The sequence below is a fragment of the Morchella sextelata genome (genome assembly GCF_020137385.1).
Source record: "Morchella sextelata strain SCLS chromosome Unknown scls_2, whole genome shotgun sequence".
Lineage (NCBI taxonomy): Eukaryota > Fungi > Ascomycota > Pezizomycetes > Pezizales > Morchellaceae > Morchella > Morchella sextelata.
The window spans coordinates 246,151-261,626 of record NW_025408617.1 but is presented as its reverse complement, the minus strand read 5'-3'; the positions used below and the strand labels follow the sequence as shown (position 1 = coordinate 261,626).

General features: G+C 44.2%; 3 protein-coding genes across 3 annotated transcripts; 2 read left to right on the top strand and 1 right to left on the bottom strand.

Annotated features, from left to right (window-relative positions):
- Nucleotides 1-2,792: 2,792 nt before the first annotated feature.
- Nucleotides 2,793-3,692, bottom strand: H6S33_005349 (uncharacterized protein; the record flags this gene model as incomplete). The annotated part of the gene is made up of 2 exons (XM_044837314.1): nucleotides 2,793-3,084; nucleotides 3,166-3,692. The coding sequence occupies 2 exons, from the start codon at nucleotides 3,690-3,692 to the stop codon at nucleotides 2,793-2,795; spliced, it is 819 nt and encodes a 272-aa protein (XP_044698658.1).
- A 1,637-nt stretch (nucleotides 3,693-5,329) lies between these two features.
- Nucleotides 5,330-9,211, top strand: H6S33_005348 (uncharacterized protein; the record flags this gene model as incomplete). The annotated part of the gene is made up of 4 exons (XM_044837303.1): nucleotides 5,330-5,402; nucleotides 5,451-5,841; nucleotides 5,898-7,447; nucleotides 7,611-9,211. 4 exons carry the CDS (start codon nucleotides 5,330-5,332, stop codon nucleotides 9,209-9,211), a joined length of 3,615 nt encoding a protein of 1,204 aa, XP_044698657.1.
- A 640-nt stretch (nucleotides 9,212-9,851) lies between these two features.
- Nucleotides 9,852-10,469, top strand: H6S33_005347 (uncharacterized protein; the record flags this gene model as incomplete). The annotated part of the gene is made up of 1 exon (XM_044837292.1): nucleotides 9,852-10,469. One exon carries the CDS (start codon nucleotides 9,852-9,854, stop codon nucleotides 10,467-10,469), a length of 618 nt encoding a protein of 205 aa, XP_044698656.1.
- Nucleotides 10,470-15,476: the final 5,007 nt, after the last annotated feature.

Genomic DNA, 15,476 nt, shown 5'->3' with positions numbered 1-15,476 from the left:
AGGCTTGGTTATAGTAACAATTATAGACACGTTAAAAGATCGCTCATAGACCACTAAGAAAAAGTAAGTCTGTTACAGAGAGTCTTGTCTGAGAGATGTTATTATCAGTGTCTCAGCTGCCTAGTGCGGCGCCGCGCCGGAAAACTCGGCTTATTATCTCCGTACGCACTGCGCACGGATGTCACTTACACTCGAGGAATCGTATAGTTCCCTGATGACTGTTAAAACGGGTCTTCTATGTAGGTACATACATGTACTCTACTAAGGTGCTTAGGCTTAATACCACACGAAACTTACGAGGCTGATCAAAGCCTGAAACACTGCATATGCACAAAATAATCCTGATCACCACAGAAAAGGACTAGCCCCGTGTTTATTCCTATCATGTCAGTCTGCTCATGGCCCGGAATACTTCTTCGAGCCCAGAGCCTGCTAGCTAGTACATGCAAGTATACGGGAAAATAAAATTTAATCTAATTAGATTTAAAGGTCAAGACTAGAGTATCTAGTACTCTGGTAATATCGGGCATACCGATTCGGAAATATCGTTAACTCGGGCATCGAATTTGGAATCCCCCGTGCGCGATAACGGCTACTGAATCTGCGTCGTAAAATTATCGAAGATATAAAAGTACATGTATATCTGCCCAGCCAAGGAACTGGGCCGGTCCAGGTTCTGTCGCAGGGTCCGCTAATACTTGATTGATTGATTGATAATTCATTAATTAGGCCACTAATACTTCAAAGTGCGGCATATATATATCAAAGTGCAGTGGTACATTAATTATATTTACGTTCTTTCAATTACGTGTCCTCAGTGCGGTAACTAGGGCCAAAGATCATATCATCTCATGCGCGCAGGAAAGATGTGGTTTTATCCCGGTTTGGTTTTGGTCTAAAATCATGGGTTTTACTCGCAATCTCTATGTATAATGCAATGTACCGCTCTGCAGAGGTGGGGTATGTACCAAGGCTCGGAGAGATCTAGACGGTGATATTTAACCCTTTAATACCCTAGATAGACAAAAATGGGGTACAACCGGTGGCTTGAGATGGTTCTCCTGACTCTATCAGAAGATAAAGGTTTGTACGTACCGGCATTGTATACCCAGACACTCTTCAATGTCTAGAGCAGGACGGGTTTGAGCAAGGTCACTCGAGGCAAGGGGCGAGCCTGGCTCGTACGACGTCCTTGCGGGGCTAGGCCTAGGGCCTAGCTAGTGCCTTATATAATTGTACTTTTTACAAACAGGGTTTAATAATACAAGCAAGATGATATAGTAGGCCCGTGAAGAGATATAGCTCTACAACATAACTATGATTTTATATGTACATAAATGTTGTAATTCGCGCGCTGAGCCAAGCATAAAATGGTATTGTTACCCACTGATTAATTGCAACGTTAACTGACTGGATATTCTGTTGATGTTACAATCATTACCCTTGTTTCGATCTAATCTCATTAAGCTTATATAAGTCGAGGAGTGTACTTATACTTTTCTTCGGGAGATAGCTATACCTAGCTTGCACCTTATGTACAAATATAACTATGTATAACCTGATGTCGATACTCTTGCCTAAGCTATAGGCCTTGTTACGTGGACTAATAAGGCACCGCTGCGCTGCCTGCACGGACACGTGCGCGGCTCCATGGATGGGAAGTTCCACATGCACATAGTGGGCGAGCACTCTAAAATCGCCATCATTACCTACTCCTTCTATGAGCCAAGTGTTCTCATTTCTCATCGTAAATAGGAAATTTATGTAAGGTAAGCGTATGATACATGTATATATGGCTATGTTCTAGTCCATCCAGGAACATACGGCCCATTCAGGGATATGACGATACGTCATGGCCAACTAAACTCTCCACTTAATTCAAAGCAAGAAGTCTTTACTTAGAATTACGAACAATTGATTTTCTTCTATTAGACAATTTGATTATATTTAAAACCTACGAACGTACACTCTATTGTTATAGTTAGATGCATCATGAAAAATGACTCGCCAGAGATATCCGGATCCTACTTTGTACCGGCACATGTATATGGATGAATTGGAAGCCATCCCATGGATATTTTTGAAGATTTGTAGGCGTTCAAATGTGGTCTGTAGACACCCCCAGGGGGTGTCTACAGATTTGTGGTGAGCCGTTTCTACGCAAGATCTGTAATTTATCTTCAAGGCTCCAGGTTTGAACATCTTCAGAATATCCACGGGATGACTTCCATTGATTAAATATTGCCAGGTCTAGAACATATTTCTGAGTGGCTATACTTACGACGGGAATGTTCTTCCCAATCTACGGTGTGAAAGTGCGGTTGAGACTGAAAAGTGTAGGCGGCGGAGCCTTAATAAAGCGCCATCCTCACGCCGGTATAAGTACTTAACTGCACGTTTACAAATTCCTCATAGTTCTTGTTAAAACAGGATGTCGCCTATTCGCGCGGCTGCCAGCTACTTGATGCTCTATCCGACACACTATTGACAGCGAATTTTCTGTTTGACATGTTATCCTAACTATCTCTAGCTATAGTTCGTCTAGATCTGGTGATGCCACCTAGGTACCCCTACCCTATAATGGAGGACCGAAATATAGGGGTGATCATGAGATCAACTAAGTAAAATGATAAGATATCTAGATCTCTTACCTTGGGCTACACACAATTTGGTACCAATATTGGCTGGACAGCATTTTTTTCGCCAGACGAAGGGAGGGATACAGCATTCTCAATATGGCGAGACTTTGAAATTTACTGTATATACATGTATCAAAAAAAAAAAAAACACTTCTAATAATCATAGTCAAACTTGTTTTCCGCAACCTTCGCCATCTGTCTTTTCCTGATATACCACACTCCACCGGCAATGATTGCACACACAGCTAGCACACCAAGTACAATTCCTACGACAGCCCCTGATTTAGGCTTCTTTGAGGGTTGTGGCTGGTTGACTGTATTTAGTTCTGCCTCCGAATTTGATGGTGTCGCTTTAGAGGCGGAACTGGTGGTGGAAGACTTGGAAGTGGGTGAGACAGCATATCTAATTGTTGACAATGTGGTATGCGTACTCAATATTGTAGATCTAATACTTGGCAATGAAGTTTCAATCAGTGCCGTTGTTATTGGGTCTGAAATGGACGTTGGGATCGGAGTTGTAACTGACGGTTGTATTGATTCCGTATTTATAGATACTGAGGGCGTAGCTACAGATGCCACATCTGCGACCTTGTCTAGCTCTGCGGTGCCAGTGCTGGCTGCTTCCTCAGTTGCAGGGGCACTAGTAGTATCCGCGGCGGGTACATCCCCTTCTGTCATTGTAATAGTACTAGTACTAGTTGTCGTAGTAGTGCTCGAGTACTCTTCCCCTGGGACACCATTTCTCGCACAAAGACACTTAAACCCGTCCGCTTTACCAACAAGCTCGACTCTGAACTCTGCCTGTACAGTGTCACAGTCCTTTCTCCCGGAGTTTATGCACAGGCTTTGGAACAGTGAGCCTTGATCTGGCCCGGGTGGTTGGTGTATCTGCATCTCCATGAGTGCGCAGACAGAAGCGCAGTCTGTGAGGGGGGCAGAAGTGCTGCGTGGCATATTAGCGGTGAGAGTTACAGGACCGGTAACAAGGGAGGCGGCGGGCGTTGTGAGGAGGAGAATTGGGAGAATGCGGAAGATGAAGGATATGATTGACATGATGACTTTCGAATTCCTGGAATGAATGTGGTACGGGGATATATAATTTTCTCCGATAATCTGTACTAGTAGTAGTAACGTGAAATCGACCAGCGATTTATATGAAAGAAAGTAAGTGAAAAAACGAAGAGACGGAATTAAAAAGATTACGGCCTGCCGGATCAAACGGTAACAGATCTAGAAGCGAATAGTTGTGAAATCAAAAATCATAGACTTGCATGGGGGTATTGCTTCACTTTATAGAGCCAGCGAAACACATGACATTATGAGAATATTCTTTAGAAACATCAGACAATGAAAAGCTTTGAACATACTTGTGGAATCTGTTTCAAGCTAGTACTTAGTTATGGCGAGACGACGCCGAGCACAAAGAAAAAATAGTCATTGACCCTCCAGGTGGGTGCTTTGTCGGCTAGATTTGCTACATAACTCAATGAAAGTTGATGGTAAAGAAATTTATGAGTTGGTACTACTCGGACGTTCATTAAATAGTCGGATATCGTTGTAACCATATCTCTACTAAGAAATATTCTGATAATGAACGCATAAGTATACTATGTACTCACATATCTATCCTTTTAATTCCACTAAAAATTGCCAGCTTCCATATATATATTGAATCGCTAGAGCCTAGACCAGATCCATAATTGCACTATGATGTATACCTCATGTAGACCTTAAATGCGTTAGATCGCCTATGTAGTTTGTAGGTTTTCCTGGTAGGCAGTATACGTATGCAGTTCTTGATAAGGATACGTATCGTGAAGCGGGACACCGGTATACCATAAATCTACATTAGTAGAGAAGAATCAAAGGGGTGAAAAGGACCGACCAAGTCATCGATATCCGGTTTCCAATATACTATGTATATATTTAGAGTACGTACTCTTTCAACTAGCCAAACCGTGAAGTCTGAATATCATCGATCTTGGTTCGGCTACACGACAGCTCAAGGAAATACAATGTACACGTATGTATGTATGCATCCTGACATGATTGATTCATATTTCTCTAGAATAAACGACATGTGTTTATTTTCTAGAACAGTAATCGATTGTGGGAGCGGTTGGCTTGCGAGTAAGTACTTATATTCCAGTACAGCATTTTGTCTTTGGAGTCGAGAAATATGATTGCTGTATCACTTATAAGATCTACACTGATCACAGGTGGGTTCCGGTGAATGCGTGCTATTTTTATACCAAGCTTAAGTGTGATATTGGCCTAAACTTGGCGAGTATGTGGTATTGTTTGCTTAACATATAAAATCTGCAACAGGTCCCTGGCCGGGGAAGTGGAGTACCTTATACGTAGTAAAGTTCATCACTAGCTTGTATTTCCGGAATCACTTCTGACATCCATGATATGATTTAATTACCCTAGCCCGATCTGAGCTTCATTTGTCGGTAGAGTATATTCGCTGGCCCCGATTTAGCGTCAACAGGGGCTCATCACCAACAACAATCGCATGCAATCATCCCAGTAATCAGTTCGAGGTTTAAACACTGCCCCTCTTTTATTGATAGTGGCTAGTATTGTACCTACATACTTCGTTTCTCGACCCTCAATCAATCATCCATATTTCCTTCTACAACCGCCATAATACACTTTTCTCTCTTTCTATCTCTCTTTTTCTGGCCATGTTGGCCTCAGTCAAGACGAAGTATTCTAAATTGGCGACGAGGAGTCCAGGCTTCCAAGATCCAGAACAAGGTATTTATTTCGCTCACTATCTATCTCTACATTGAGTAACAGAATTAGAATTCATTGAAGAGCGAAATTGCCGAAGGAAAACCTGGAAACCATGGTCGATCCGACCGGTTTTTCTGACGTTTTTCATATGTTTTTGTGTCGCACTCACTATTGTGGTTGAGTTACTTCTTCGAAAGTCCCACAGAGATGGTGGCCTCATTTTCAAGGAGCTAGATGAAGAGGCTCTGCCGATGAAAGCGGATGTCTTGTTCAATTACCTGCCCACAACTATCTCAGTTGCTTTCGGTCTTGTTTGGGCCAGCGCAGACCACAACTACAAGCGCCTCGAGCCATTTTTCCAGTTATCAAAACCTGGGGGCGCTACTGCAGAGCACTCTCTATTACTCGACTACTCTTATAGCTTTCAACTTTTCGTTCCGTATAAGGCCTTCAAAAAAAGGTTCGCCTCAGTAGAGATATATATCAGGAAATCTTTTTATAACTAACATAATCTAGGCACTGGTCTGTTTATTGTTCTAGCATAATCATGGTAATCACTAGTTTGTTCCTTACTCCTTCTATGTCTGGGATCTTCGATTTAGTTGGGACCTATACTCCTGGGGAAACCATCGAGATCTCAAGGGCCAATCTACATTCGGCCCAAGACCTAAACAAATCTTTGTCAACAAAACCTCTCTACTTGGCATATAACCATGCATGGCAAGATAGCTTGCTCCCGGAATTCACTACCGCCGAATACGCTATTCTTCCTTTTCAGAGCCACCCAGGAATGGGAAACGGAGACAGATGGACTGGGGAGAGCATTCTTTATGAAGCTGATATGAATTGCCGTAATGCAAAGATGGTGGAGACAAAATATGGGTACAATATCACAAACGAACAAGATTGTTCCTATCATTTTATACAACTTGCTGCGGTCAACGATACTCAAGTATGGGATGGTACTGGCATATCCCAAGCCGAGGGGCTACGAGCGTTACAGGCTTTATTTACGTCGATCGGGTTTTTTAATCCCGGACTGTTTTTCGGATATGCCAATAATTCAAGAGAGAGGTCGCCGGATCTTTACTCATTGTCTTCACCTCTAGCACGCTGTTCAGATAAGCACAAATTTCTCATAGCGAGTGGTGGGAATTTGGATGTTAAATCGCAAACGCTTTTACAAGGATTTACGTCAAAATTCTGCACACCCGCATACTGGTCGCAGTCCGTCAAGGTCACAATGGAGATGACAAAATCAGGCGTCGGGCGCATTGTAAATGTTGACCGTCTCAAAGGCAAAAGAAACCCGTTCAATGACTTTAATATCACAAGCTTCGAGGAGTTGATTACAACCGGTCGAGCTTCGCCGCCAGAAAACCTGTTCGGTGACTTTCCGCTAGATGCTCCTGGAGCCCCCGAGAGTTATGCTAACTACCATCTCAATCCACGGTCTTTGGAGTCTCTCCAATGGAGTTATGAAGACGCACTTAAGCTCTTGTTCGCATTTGCTGTTTCTTCTGAATTTGTGGACGATAGTCAGAATTCAACTACGGTCATCAATAGCACTCGTCTATACGGAACTCAGGCATATGTTACAAATGAGCTCTGGTGTAGACTTTCACAAGTAGGATTCGGAGTTCTAAGCCTTTTGACTTTCTGTCTTCTGGTTTCCACGTGGAATCGAAAATGCAATCTTGATGGAGAGCCAAACAGTCTTGCCGCTTTGATGCAGACACTATCACAGAGCCCAGCTCTGCGCCAGAAAATGGAAAACTCCGAGTTTCGTCATCCTATCGATCAACGCGAATTATTAATTGAAAGCAAAAGTATCTATCGACTTCGTTTGAATAACGACCAAAGCCCTTATATAGAAGTAACCGATGTGAAAGGAAAAAAGACCGTGCAGCCTGAGAGCTATGATCTTTACAATGAGCCAGCGCAAAAGGAAGGCCTTGCGCCGGTCGAAATGGTTTGGGGCCCAATAGGATTTTTATACACTTTTTATTTTACTATCCTGTTATCGTTAATATTGTTCTTGTATATTGCCGACAAAGTGAAAGGAGGTCAGTTATCCCGTCCCCTACATATCTCCTACCGCAATCAATGGTTTGAATAGGCGGAACAACAAGAGTTGGATTGGATCGTAATCAACCTATTGCCGGTCATATCCTTTCAATACCAATATTTCTAGGCCTCTTTATTAAGATGGATTCTTACTGAATACAGGACTCCGATTCTCCGCACCTGAGTCTTCTTTCAAGTTTAAGCTTCTATTTTCACACTTACCCACCATCACTGGCACTTCAATAGAACCGTTATGGGTACTTATCGGAACATATGCCTGCATGGTTGCACCCTACGAAATCCTTCGTCGTGGTCACGCACCAAGTTCCAAGACTTTAACAATAGACTATGATAAGACACCACCACACTTCCAAACATTCCAAGCACTCAAAACCGGAAATTTTGGCCTTGCTGCACTTACCATCGCTATTATTCTTGCCAATTTCTTGGCGGTAGCTCTCGGAGGTCTCTTCTCGCCACGTCCATTTATATCCACAGAAGTTGGATCTTTCCTGGTAGACTCACTCAACATTACCAGCAATCAAGTCATGGGTGAAGATTCGTATTTCCTTCTAGCAGCAAATCTATCAGGAAACGCTCTGTTACCAAACTGGACTGTACCAGAGTTTTATATCATGAAGTTCGGAGAATATGGGAGTGACTGGGTTTCGAGTACTGTGAGTATGGAGGCTGAAACCTTGGGTTTCGGGACAAATATCTCCTGTGAACTGCTACCACAAAACGAGGTAATAGTTCGGAATGGGCCAGCCAGCGACCCAACTGATTTTCAGCTGGGTGTCAACCACGATTGCTGGACAACCGTCAAATCACAGTATAACTGTCAAGGTTCTTGTTGGAATCAAACCAGTACCAATACCACAGGTTTCTTGATAGATTCGAGTTGCCCTGGAACCTTTTTTGTGGGCTGGGCTCAATGGCCCCCTCAACATACCAAAACCGAAGCAACTGTGCTTGTTTGCAACTCTAGCATGATAATCGCCAAACTTTCGGCAACTGTGGACTCGTTACATCAGATCATCTCGTACAATAAGCTCGGAATGATCGCAGAAGCGGATGTCGACAATATGGTCAGTAGAACGCTTCCCATCATCCCCGGGACTAGTCGAGCGGTAGCCTTCGATGACCTTTTTCAACAATCAATTTCCACATCGTCCAATGTTGCATGGATTGATGTTCTCATGGCACAACTGCAACCTAAGGTCCGCCAAACCGGTAATGCAACCAACATGCCGGATACGGCTTACGTCGTAGAGGCATTTGAAAGTGCTTATAGACAATTGTACGCAGTGAATCTACGAATGAACGCCGAGCATGATATTTCTATATCTTATCCTGGGGGTGATTTTGATACTGTTTACAACAAAACAACCATGAAATATAAAGTTCATGTTTCAACGCCAATGTTTAGCATCTCGCTTTCAATTATAATTTCTTTCCTCCTGCTCCTATTGTGGGTACACATAGTACGTCCTGGACGAGGCCTTACCCACTTGCCGAGAAGCATGGCGGATACGTTTACACTCCTCTACGCAAGTGATGCCATGGAGGATTGCTCGCAGCTCCGTGGAGAAAACGTGAGGGCGAGGGGAAGGATGTTGGACAAAATGAAGGATACGTACGGATATGGGCTTTTCAAGACTCCTGATGGGGAAGAACATTTTGGTGTGCATAAGGGCTCCTCCAGCTCCGACGAAGGAGAATCGAAGAAGGATGTTTCTCGAGTGAGTATAGACGAGGCCTGATTATAATGATATCAGCTTGTTTTTGGTTTCCTTTTATTTCTTTTTGTCTATATTTTGGGGATTCTCTTTCCGAGGTACGTTGGTTACTCGAGTGCATATATGTTGGAGTTTAAAAGGGGTTTTTCTTTCTTTTTCTTTCTTCTTTTCTCTCTCTAGATCTGGCTAGCAGGTTAAGTCTATGTTTTCCTGTGCGTGCATAGATGTAGCTACTTTGTGTAGAAGATTGGCTGTGGGTTGGTGTTCGAGTGTGTATGTATATATATGTACCTGATGCACGCCTCTGGTGTCCTATGCCAGAAGTCTGCTGGCATCTTATAAGTCAAATTGCACTCTACTGTACTGTCTTCTAGTGCAGTCAATCACTTTAGGTCTAACTTATACATATAGATCTACAATTCCAATATATTACACAGAACCCTAACCCTTGCCACGGTGGCGGTTGCCATGGGTACGGTGCTAGTGACTAGCTACGATGTACCAAAACACAGACCTCACCCGCGCCGCTGTCGCTGTCGCTGAAACTCTGCCGCCGCTATCGCAAAAGAATTCGTAGCTTCGACGCTCCCGCCCCTTCTTCCCGCCCCGCAATTATCACACCCCCCAACTCCGCAGCCCCCCTCCCACACACACACCAATCTAAATGTTGGAGAACCAACCTCCCCACAAGAAGCGCCGTCTCACGCGCACCGCCTCTCTCCACATCTACTGCCACCCCGAAGATGACCACCGCACCGACGCCGCAGCAAACAAGATGGCGGCCAATGGGCCTGCAACGGCGGCCTCCCTCGGATCCGAACCCATGGACACCGACATTGTCGAAGAAATTCTCCCTACAGTAAAAGTACCGAGTATCGCGACCGCCGCCTACGGCGACTACATCGAGAGCCTCCCGATCAATGTTCTTTTCCAGGCCCGGATCCAAGCCTCACCGGCCATACGCACAATGTATCCGCAGGCCTTGGTCGGTGAGTCAATTCGGCTGTGGTATCCAGACTACAAGTGCTTCAACGGGGTGCTACATGATGGGATCGTGCAGCGACTGGGGGTCCATAGGGATGCTGTGAATTCGCTGAGGATTGTTGCGAGGAAGGGCGGGGAACTTATGTGGGATGGTTCGTTTGCGTGTTTTGAGAACCAGTGGGAGGAGGCGCTGGGAGAGCTGAGGAAGAATGGGGTGGGGAGGAGGGTGGAAGGTGGGTTGAGAAGTGCGGATAGTGTGAGGTTGCTTGTGGGTTTATATTGCCCCGCTAGTGATTAATTGATTACGCGATATCCACTCTTTCTTTGTACTAATTGTATTCTTTCTTCTTCCTTCTTTCCTTCTTCAATTTATTATTGTTTTTAAGGGTTTTATGGGAGTCATGAATTTACGAGTAAGCGCCTTTCTTTTCTTTATGTCTACTAGGTAATTTATAAAATCAATATGGGTACCAAGTTCAGTAACTATAAATGGATCTCGTTGAATTACCGTCTCTTATTTAATTGCCATTCCTTGTTTAAATAGGTCTCTCGACCTTATAGCAAAGCCCCCTAAATCATAATAGGACTTCTCTTGATAGTTATAGGATAGTTTTCTCTAATGATTATGAATTCGAATCCACTAGTACTATCACCATTTTATCACCAGTATGAAAGTATACATCTTATACTACTACTGAACCAGATGGCATAGGTCAGCGTCAAATACATGTTTTCTCAAATACATGTTTGCTTGCTTCTATGCTTGCAGCCTCCAAGAGGCAGTAAATCCACGTCAAATGCATTCGAACGGGTATTCCTGTAGACGTCAAATATGTGTTAAAATACTTATTAGAATCGACGACTTCGCAGGTATTAGAAGAATCTTATTAAAGCCTAGCGTTTCGCCAATGTCTGTACTAGTTGCGTCACTAGCGATCACTCGGCCCTAGGAAAATCCACTATTGTTAGTTAGGAGTAAGCTAGTGTTAAATAGTAGTGATCACATGAAAACAGAGAAGAAGACAAGTGACTAAAAACCCGACAACCTAACCTAGTCCCGAATATATATGTAGGAATTGTCGTCTCCAAAATATATCGGGCTTCGTCCCCAAATAGGGCTTTCTCGCCTCCGAATAGGGCCCTCATTTCCTCGACCATTGCAACTACCTACCACATCTAGTTCAAGAATCACATCTCGTTCAATTGTGTCGAATAAGGCACTCATCCCCGCGTGTTTATGCCCGAATCAGGACTCCCGTCCCTGCGTTGTTACAATACACCCCAAACAGGGCTAACGGTGGAACGCTCTGGAGTTGATAGAGGAGAGTACCTGCTTAGGTACCTATAAGACTTGAGGAACACAGCTTCTCAGCTGAGTTCTGGTACCACTTGGTAGACAGCCAAGACCGCGTATGATGGGCATTGGGCACTATGTAGTTTAGCAGTTGGGGGGATTAAAGAGTCCAAAACCCCCCACCCGCCCCCCAAATAAGACGTTGGAATGGGGGCGACAAACTCATCGAAGACTCAAAAGACCTATGGAGTTAGACACTCTAGGTGGGATTTGGTACATCATGTACTCGCAGCAGGTAACAAGTACCCGAAAATGCACGTCCTAATCTGCAATTTCCATTGGAGTAGAAGTCAAAAATACACCAAAAACTTGCAGCTGCATATTCGGGTACTTCATGCCTGTCGCGAGTATATATATAGAATCACGCATGTATGCGGTTAAGCTTTGACGCAAGCAAGAAGGACCCTGGCTCTTGGGCTTGAGTAACTAAGCTAGAGTACATAAGCCGCTGTTTCGGAGATTATCTCAACCTGAGCTCCGTGAATTTCAAGCAGGCAAAAAGTAACGGGAAAAATGAATACTAGTTTCTAAACATTTACCATTCTTGCTAAAATCAATGGTTATATAGCTATATAGGCCCAACGGGACAGGCACTAGGAACTTAGCAATTTCGAACCGTTTCCAGTGAGGTCCAAGTGGACAGGTTGCACTTAACTACTCTACGGTGAGTCGGTTTGTGAGCAAGGGTTCTCTGTCCAGTGACAACTACCAGCACCGTTCGCCGAGAACCTGAGAGACCAATCAATTTCCTGAATTGCGAATCACACGTTTCTACAACTTGGTGTTCTTACAATGTATGGAGCAGTCCTGCAGCTGAAAATGATAGGCGGTGGAGGTGACAATTCTTCAACGAATCGTTCCCCTCCGCCGAATAAGATGCAGTTTCATGGGAATGAGGAGACTAGAGAGCCAACGAATTAAAATCTAGAATTTCCCTACACAGAATTCCTACTAGATACTTTCATTCTGGATTTGCAACATATCAGGTTCGAAAGGTGTGACGTGTGAGAAGTAAAGAGAGGCTCTCGAGTCTGCATGTGCACCTTTCGGGCTCCTTGCTTTGATTGCTAAACCTTCTTCCTCTTCGAACTGGCCAGGCCAGGTGCCACATTGACGACGATACACAGTCGCCAGAGAATTTTTTTTTCTTGCCTCTCGGGAAAGATCGAATAATCTGCCATTTCCTTGGCGAGACATCATTGAAATCGAATCACGCGTTTACCCCTCCCATGGCTTAGTCCCCGTTGCTTTTTGGCGAAAAGAAAAGAAAAAGTTCAACTGTCTGGTCCGGGGTAATTAGGTGGTCAAGACCAGTACGTAACTACATGTGGCTTTCAATTTTGCATATGTGACCCCCCGTTTTGTTTTTGGTCTTTAAGAGTGTACTCCGAGACGTGTGTGCTGTGTGCTGTTTGCTATGAACTACATGTAGCTGGCCGCTCTTTCCATCAAGTTTAATGTAAGGGGAACTGTTACAGCATGGTAACATCGCCAACTACATATATGTATGAGCTTAAGCTTGTGTTCCAGTCTTATATGTACTTGCACTAGAGTATAGAGTATACGTACGTAGGCAGGTAAGATGTACTCGTAAGTTCATAGCGTTTCCGAACACGACCAATATTGCATGACATACAAAAAGGTGGATTTAGCGCTTTTTATATGGTATGCAATAGCAGTCGTGTTCGGAAACGTCATGAATTTACGAGTACGGGCCTCCTCGATTTTGCATAAGAATCAGGGTTTTCTGCACGTGCCCATGGGTATTAACGGCGTCGAAGTGTCACGTCAAGGAGCTAATTCGCGTTTTTAGAAACAACACAGTTCAAGGTCGGTTAACCGTGAGAAGGAAAGTCCGTATTTATTGTACTATAACCCCACATCGCGGCTGGCCCGCGCGGCAGTGCACAGACTTGGTTTTCATATGTAGTATCGCACCTCCCATCGTCAGCATCATCAGCATCATAATCTGTTAGAAGGCCAGGGGTTGGTCCAAGTGGAAGGAAATCTGTTTCAATACTCGAGTCCACCGAAGCCTATCGATAAGCTACTCTGATAGGTGGAGCTAGACATTGCATTCAATACGCTGGTGATGGCGGATGACCCGATGATGCTGATGGACCATGGAAGGTACCTTTTTGCGAATTCGGGGACTATGCATGGATTAGGGATTAAATATAATTACTGGGGAGTGGTCAACCCTGATGTCTGCAAGTTGCTGCGCTTCAAGCGCTGGAAGAGCTTCTTTCGTGACTGATGCAGGTGGTTAAAGTACAATTTCAAATGCGCCGCCAATTGTTCTTCCTGGCCTTGTAATGTGGTCGTGGTCCAAAGGCTTGAGTTGGCTGAGCTGCTGCGAAGAGATGTAGGTACCGGCAAAGTTGAGCAGCGGATTGTAAAGTATCCCAATACCCACATGTATACCTACCCTTGCAATGGTAGGTAGATTTTGCATCGGTCTCTCTTGCACCCTGGAGGGCCCCAAACTTACCTCACTGGACCTAGCCTAGCAACTCACCCACTTGATGTTTATTTATTGATCTCGCTCCTCCAAACAAGACGCTTCATTCAGCACAGGTAAAAGAAGAATTAATCAGAGCGAGAAGGATCATCCCTACGCCAGGTCTCATGGGGCGACAATTTGTCGATCAAACCGAAACTCCCATGTGTCATTCATTGCCTTATTTCCTTTTTTTCGTGCAGTGTTACTTAACCTCTAACAATTCCATATCCCCCATAACTTGATAGAATCCATACCCACGTATACCCAGACATAGGTAGGTAGGTTTTGGGTATGTATGCGCTCTGCTCATACCCCTCCCCCATCCCCCTCACCCCTCTGGATCATATCACTTACCACTTACGCCGCACACACACATTCGCATCTCAGCACCGACAGCGGCTCTTCCACTCCCCGCTCTCCTACACACGCACCCCAGGAGGGTTTCTGAATTTGCACATCACAACATCATCTCTAGGTGATGTGTTAGTAGTTGCTATTTATTTTTCATTCCACCTCGCTCAGTGAGGTCCAATTATTCACAAGTATACTGAGAGAGAGAGATTGGTAGTAAACAATAGGATACTTTAATGTATGTACATTGTACTGTAGGTAGTGGGCTATGCAATCTCTCTCGGACAATGCACACCGGTAGATCGGACATGCAATATGGTGATATGATGCAAATCTGCTAAGCTTCCGTGAAATTATTATATATTTGCGGTTTGGCCCTGTCAAGGAGGCGACGGCACCTAGCTACCACAATATTGCAAATACCGAATACCAAATACCAAATATATACTGCACAGATACCTATATACATACGTACATACGTCTTTGTGCGGCTCCGTAGCTCAGAAGTATTAAGACGGAATCGGAGGCCGGCCGGGCGACAAAGGTACTCCCCACGTCGAAGGTTCCTTTTTTTTTTTTTTTTTTTTTTTTTGAGGGATTTCGATTTCGATCGCGACGCGCTGTGGTTTTCAACCATCTCTTCTTACATATTATATATTTTTTATTTTTCTTGTCCCGTCACCCCCACTGCGAATTCCTTTCAGAGCGTAGTCTCTGTTTTAGCTGCCACAGGAGCGAACTTGGAAGTACAAGTAATGGTTCAGAGGTGATAGAGGAGCACTACGTACCTCTTTTTGCGTCTACATGCTATTCTACTTGTAGTTTACATAGCATTTTCAAGTTTCTAGCCCACCTATACTGTGCTCCCTCCTCCCTACTAAGGTAAGGTGGAGCTATCACTTACTCATTCATACCTAGTTATTTGGTTACCTGTTTACACTACTTGCTTGATTGCTTGCTGCTGCTTGACCTTCCCCGGATTTCCTCTCCGGAACATCCTACCATTTTTTGTGGCTTTGTGTGTGTTGCTCTAATTTTGTTTCTGGCATATGCTGGTGCTAAATTCCCGTGGTGCAGGATTCGGGCCTCTTTCTGTT